Genomic DNA, 6,190 nt, shown 5'->3' with positions numbered 1-6,190 from the left:
CTCAACCTGTTTTTCTCATTTCTAAATTGAATAAAAAACTGCACTCCATAAGGCATTTGAAAAGATGGACAAGATCATGTATTCAGAGTTCCATTCCCACCACCCAAAAGAGCTTATTTTGGTTTGGAATGCTCATCCTCAGGACCTGAATGTTCACCTTCTCACTTCCTTTAGGTTGTCACTCAATTGTCACCCTCTCAGTGAGACTTTCCCTGACTACTCTTTCTAAAATGTCAACCCCATACCAAGTCCTCATATCTCCTCTCCTGCCTTATCTATAGATGTGTTTAGGCCAGAAATCTTTGTCTCTGTTAGTATTACGTGTTATCCCAAGCACACAGAGTTGTGCATGGTGCATAATAGGCACCCAAAATGTTGATTAAATGGATGGATTTTAGAAAAATTCTTTAGCAGCTGAAAGACCTAGGTTTGATGTGGCTTTTCTTCAATAGTTATTTGACCCTGGGGACACAATATAACACATCTAGTCTTTGGTTTCCTCTGTTGTAAAATGGGAAGAGCAATAATATTTATTTTTAAGACTGTTAATGATTAAGTGACATACATATAAAAGCATGAAAATATAACAAATGCTGCATAAATGTTTGTTATTAATATTACTTATGATGTGTCTCTGGGTGTTGCTCCGAGCTTTTAGGATAGGAGAGGAAGCTCAAAGTTATGGATGTTCTTACCATTTGTAGCCCAGTTCTCTTTCTTCTAGGGCACTTAACAGCTGAATAGGGGTGAAAGTGCTCAATGTTCGTAACTCAAAGCTGCTCACTGAGGTCTGCAGGATCATTTCAGTGACAGAGGCCAGGAACTCAAATGACTTGCCCAAAGTCACTCAACTCAAATACAGGGGCAGACAGGATGGAAGCACTGATGTTGTGCTTCCTAATACTGCATTCTCCGCTGCTTTTCTCAGCTTTCTGCGCTGTAGCGTGGGGCGGGGGTGGGGGGTGGGGATGGTGGTGGTGGTGGCTGGCAGTCTCAGGGTGTCTGAGTTCAGCTGGGCCTTTCACTAACTCCCCTCCCGCAAAGTACTGGCTAGTTTCGTGGCCAGGATCAAAGGAGAGAAAATCTCTGGCAACTGTAGTGTACACATAGGCGAACCCCTGAGCCCCTTAGTTTCCAGCCAGGAGTGTAGCTCCTGTCTCCACCCACCTCCAAAACCGCGAAGTAGGAAGGAGGATTAACCCCGGGGGAGGAGTTCCGCCCCAAGCCCCCGCCCCGCCTGCAACGCCTCTCCCTCGCGCCCACACTTTTTCTCCTGGTATCTTTGCCGCGCCGAACCCAGGCTGTCCTTCCAGGCCAGGCAGCCAGGATGCAGGTTCCGCACAAAGAGCACCTGTACAAACTGCTGGTGATCGGTGACCTGGGCGTGGGTAAGACCAGCATCATTAAGCGCTACGTGCATCAGAACTTCTCCTCACACTACCGGGCCACCATCGGCGTGGACTTCGCGCTTAAGGTGCTCCACTGGGACCCGGAGACGGTGGTGCGCCTGCAGCTCTGGGACATCGCAGGTGAGCGCTGCGGGAAGAGGGCGGGACGGGATGGGGCGGGGCGGGGCGGGGCGCGCAGCTGGTCCCCAGCCCTGCGTGAGATCTAGATGATCGCCAGGGCATTCCTCCAGAAGAGCCGTTTCTCTGTTTTGGAAACTTGTTTTTCAGAAGAAGGGCAGAGAGGAGCAGAGGTTTTTCACTCCAACTGAAACTTGCAGTGCCTTCTCTGGAGCTTTGGGGCTATGGTTCTAGTTCTGTCACTTTCCTCTGGGATCTTTCTGGCCACAGCAGGCCTCCTCAGGAACTCAGAGAGAGAGATTGTAATTGCGTTCAGTTCTCAGTCTATTTGATTTTGTGGGCCAGGACTAGGCTTTTGTGCTAATGACAGGGCCTAGAGTGTCACACATGCTCTCCATGCCTGAGCCCAGAGAGGGGAGGCCCCTAGCCTTGTTAACAAGGGAAACCGGGATACTTCCAGGCTAGTTGAAGTTTGCCCATTCCTGATTTTATCAATTTATTCCAAATTTCACTGCCCTTTTTTTCAGTCTTTCAGTCAAGAGAGTTTGAGAGTGTTTGCTTTCTATATATCAGTGGCAAAATACCCCCGCCCCATCTGTATCTCATTCTGTATCTTTCTATCTTTCTATCTCTCTTGCTCGCTGTGGTCTATCAAAAGGAAGTTGTGTACATATTTTAAGGCAGCTTCTGTGTAAGGGTCTATGACACTAGCCATAAGATTTCTTGATTTAGCTCTGAAGCTGTCTTTGAAAGATCTGGAAAATAATTTTTTTGTTTTGCTTTGTTTTGTTTTATTTTCCTTGACAACCTTTGAAATCAGAATTTGACCCTGAAGTTTGTACCTGGAGTTAGACACAGTCAAAAGTGATAGTGCAAAGTATCTGCTCCGAGAGAGAGTCCTGGGCCTAAGGCTGTTTGCAACCTGGGCATGTCCAACTTCTTATTACAGATCCTGGTTCTGCCACTCTAACCTGCTCAGTGGCTTTGGACAAGTCCCTTTAGCTAAGCTGAATCCCTGTTAAGTGGAAAGGGGTTAGACAATGATGGCCCAGAGCCTCCCTGCTTAGATATTTTAAAGTCCTCCAAGATTTTCTATGAAGCGCTTCAGACAGTCCCACTTCATCTCTATCTCATGGTCTGTGGCTTGAGGAACCTTTCTTTATCAGAGCTGGATGCAAACTAGCCAATTCTTTTTTTTCTTTCTTTCTTCAGAAAACAGGTACAATTCAGCTGATACATTTGCCTGGAAACATTTTATCATGGCTTGAAGTGAGAACAAATGTGGAAAATTTTTGAAAGGCCGTTTCTAGTCCGGGGACCCTAGACTAATCATGAGCCACCAAGTCTTATGATAAAACTATTGGAATGTGAACAGATTCATGCTTTTGGAATCTTCAGCAGTTCTAATAGCACAGGGATTATCAGAGACCAGAAGGTGTCATCAACCAGTGTCTGTTTGGGCTTTTGATCTAAAATATTCATTCTACGTCTATACAATACTCTTTTGCTACGAGTTTTAGTGTCTGAGAGCTCTTTTGGATGCATAAGTCTCTAGGAATTGCATTTAGAAATAGCTTCCTCTTTCAAAAGGGATGCACTTCTGTTTAAAATTTGAGTAATACTGTGACCTTAGGCATGTTATACTTTCACTGGTCTCAGTTCCCTCACCTAAATGGGGGAGATAAAAGAGTATAGTGATTACAAGCCCAAATTCTAGAGTTGAGCACCTCATCTGAATCTTTTTTTATTCCATATGCTTAGAAGTATATATAAATAAGGTATCTATAGAGTCTTGGAAAGTCAATTCTACAGGTAAGTGGTGTTCAGTGTTCTAGTAGTGGTCTTTTTTGCTCAGAATTCTAAAGCTCAGTGTAGGTAATCTTTCTTAGGTAGCCTCAAGCTCAAAAACTTTGTGGGTTGAGTTTGAGGTAGACAGAAAGCAAAGCTTGTTGAGTGGAAGTGAGGGCATGTTGGGATAGGATCATGAAGCATATGTGCTTCAGCTGTATGAGGGCCCGGTAGATTATGAGTTCATTTGAAATCCAGCCACAACTTCCCACTCAAACTCTAGTTAGCCAAGTGTACCTGCTAATATTTTCAAGTCACAGCCTGTCTTCTTTCTTTGTGCTCAACTTTGGTGCGTATTCAGAAAAAGTAGATGATGCAGTTTGGTGGGCCAAGTTTTGAGAGGGCTGGCATTGTCAGTGACATAGACAGAACTTGCTCTGGCCTGATAGAATACCAGACATACTAGCTAAATCTTGGCTTGGGTAGATTCTTGATAATCATTTGGCTCAATGCTAAGTAAAGTCCTATTTGTCCAGAAAATTCCCATGACATATATCTTATAGCCACTTTGATTGAGCAGCCTAATCCTGAAAGTCTCCCCCACAAAAATATCTTTAGGGGCTTGTAAGGCAAGGTGATGAATTCCACAAACTCCTTAGGGGCTCTCAGTTGCCCTAGATCATAGAACTCTACAATAGAAGAGCAGCTGGGTCAGCTCTGTTATCAGAAGCTTTGGAGAGAGTCAGAGAAATGAAGTAACTTTGCCTAAGGCCACCCAGCTCATAGTGGAAGGGCCAGATTTGACCCATTCTGTGACTTGGAGTCAAGCTGTGGTCTTTGTGCCCACAGGCTGCTGAATGGCTGGCACACAGTCAGCCTATGGGAATAGAGAACTCTTTCCCTTCTTTAGTTGATAGGTTATCTTTGCCCTCTCCTTGCTATTTCTAACTGATTTTTGGATATCAGTACTACTGTGTAGAAAATGGAAAAAAAATGAATGAAAATCTATGAAAAGTTCATTCTTGTTTATGTGAAATCATCAGGTTTTTTTTTTCTTTTATAATATAGATTCATCAGGAAAAAAACAGTGGAAAGTTCATACGTGAGTCTCCAAATCTAGATACAGTAATTGCTCCATTATCATATTCATAGACAGCTATACAAATTTATTTAGAACTCTTGATGTGCTTTGGGAGTCAGCTGCAGGAATTTGGGCACTTGGTGATAGCACCTCACATTTCTAAACCAGTGAAATAGATGGTTATATGCTAGTGCTAAAATTAAAACATGACTATTGAATCCAGCCCCCAGGTTCCTAATAGCTTTACTCTACTTCCCTCAAATTAAAATAGAATACTTCAGATATAATCTAGATATGCTGGAAATTATACATACTTTAAAAGTGTAGCACTTGACAGCAGACAATCCTTAAAGCCTTGCTGAATCTTAGGTGCCTCATCTACAAAATAGCAATTATTTTATTTTCCTGTGATGTTACATATTTATAAGATGTTAACTCTTGCAGTCCCCATCAGCTTTATTATCCTAGTCTCACTGTGCCTGTAGTGTAAGTAGTTCAGGTTATTCCAACTTCTTTACTTGCATATCTTGTGAGTTGCACAAGTTACTTATCTTCTTTGCTTTGGTTTCCCGTTTGTAAGATGGGTATAATAACAGAACCTGTGTACTTTAGATTTGTTAAAAAATTAAATGAGTTAATTCATATAAAGCTGTTCCTGACATATAATAAATGCTGAACAAATGTTAGTCATTACTCTTGTTCTAATTGTCATAAGTACAAATTGCTGTCACATACATTTTCCTGCTTGAGCTTACCAGGGTCACTGAGAGTGTAGATAGAGAAGATGGAGTTAAATCTGTTTTATATCAGAGAAGATCAAGAATAAGAAAGGTAAGGAATTTGCCCAAGTTAAGGGGTTGGACAAGCTTGTCATAGAAGAATAGTCTCAAATGCTGGAAAACAGGAACATATATGAGAGATTACCCAAGTGTGTTGATCATCAGAAAATCAGAAAGCCCAATACCAGATTTAATATAGCACAAATAAACTTATGGTTGCAAATAATTTAGATAGGCACATCTTCACTATGTAAAAACTTTACTGCGGGTCTCTACTAAATAACAAATTTCTCTAATGACAAGATCCAATTTAGAAGAACATTGTTTCTATATACAGTAGAGTACATCTATAGTAATTTTCTCTACCAACTTTGTCACCAGAAAGCACAGGAGAACATTATCTCATTGGCAGAGCAACAGGTTGAAGATAGTGGAAACTCAGAGTCAGGAGTCCTTAGGCAGCTACCTGACTCTTCACACCTGGGGCTGTGACATTCATTTGGATCACTGTGGTAGGTTGTTTTACAGTTTGCAAAATGCTTTCAAGTTGTGAAACACAACTGAAAGGTTTAGACTTTACAATCACTTTAGTACCTATTTCTAAAAGTAATTCTCCAAAGAGTTTTATAAAATGGGTCTTAAACATCAAGGTAATACATCTAGAAATGTGGGAAAAGCTAAATTGGGAACTAGTTGGTCAAACAAAAGAATTTTTTAAAAGACACTCATGTCAAGTCTGGGGCACTCTGCTTTACAGTTTATTGCCTTGTATCTAGCCTGGCTAATTATAGATTTTCTAATTGCTGTGTAGAATAGCATGTTATGTGCTTATAGGCAGAGTAAGCAAAAATGATGAAATTTCAAAGTTGGACAAGGGAAATAGTGAAAGGCCTCAACACTTCTTGCAGGACAATTGTTAGAATTTGTACCTAGGACATGTCCCATCACTTAGGACTAGTTTTGATAGGAAAATAGGCAGCAGTTTCACCAAAGCATGCTAAGCCATTTGAGAAAAA

General features: G+C 41.6%; 1 protein-coding gene across 1 annotated transcript in view; it reads left to right on the top strand.

Annotated features, from left to right (window-relative positions):
- Positions 1-1,245: 1,245 nt before the first annotated feature.
- Rab38 (RAB38, member RAS oncogene family) overlaps positions 1,246-6,190 on the top strand; it is a 69,695-nt gene continuing 64,750 nt past the window's right edge. The window contains exon 1 of the mRNA XM_004868214.3: positions 1,246-1,529. Coding sequence (XP_004868271.1) covers positions 1,328-1,529 — 202 coding nt within the window. The 5' untranslated portion in view covers positions 1,246-1,327. The remainder of the gene's footprint in view (positions 1,530-6,190) is intronic.

The sequence above is a fragment of the Heterocephalus glaber genome, unplaced genomic scaffold, assembly GCF_053883595.1.
Source record: "Heterocephalus glaber isolate CG9 unplaced genomic scaffold, H.glaber_assembly_v1.0 deba00001429, whole genome shotgun sequence".
Classification (NCBI taxonomy): Eukaryota; Metazoa; Chordata; class Mammalia; order Rodentia; family Bathyergidae; genus Heterocephalus; species Heterocephalus glaber.
Note: the sequence above shows the minus strand (reverse complement) of the source record. Positions and strands in the feature narration are given on the sequence as shown.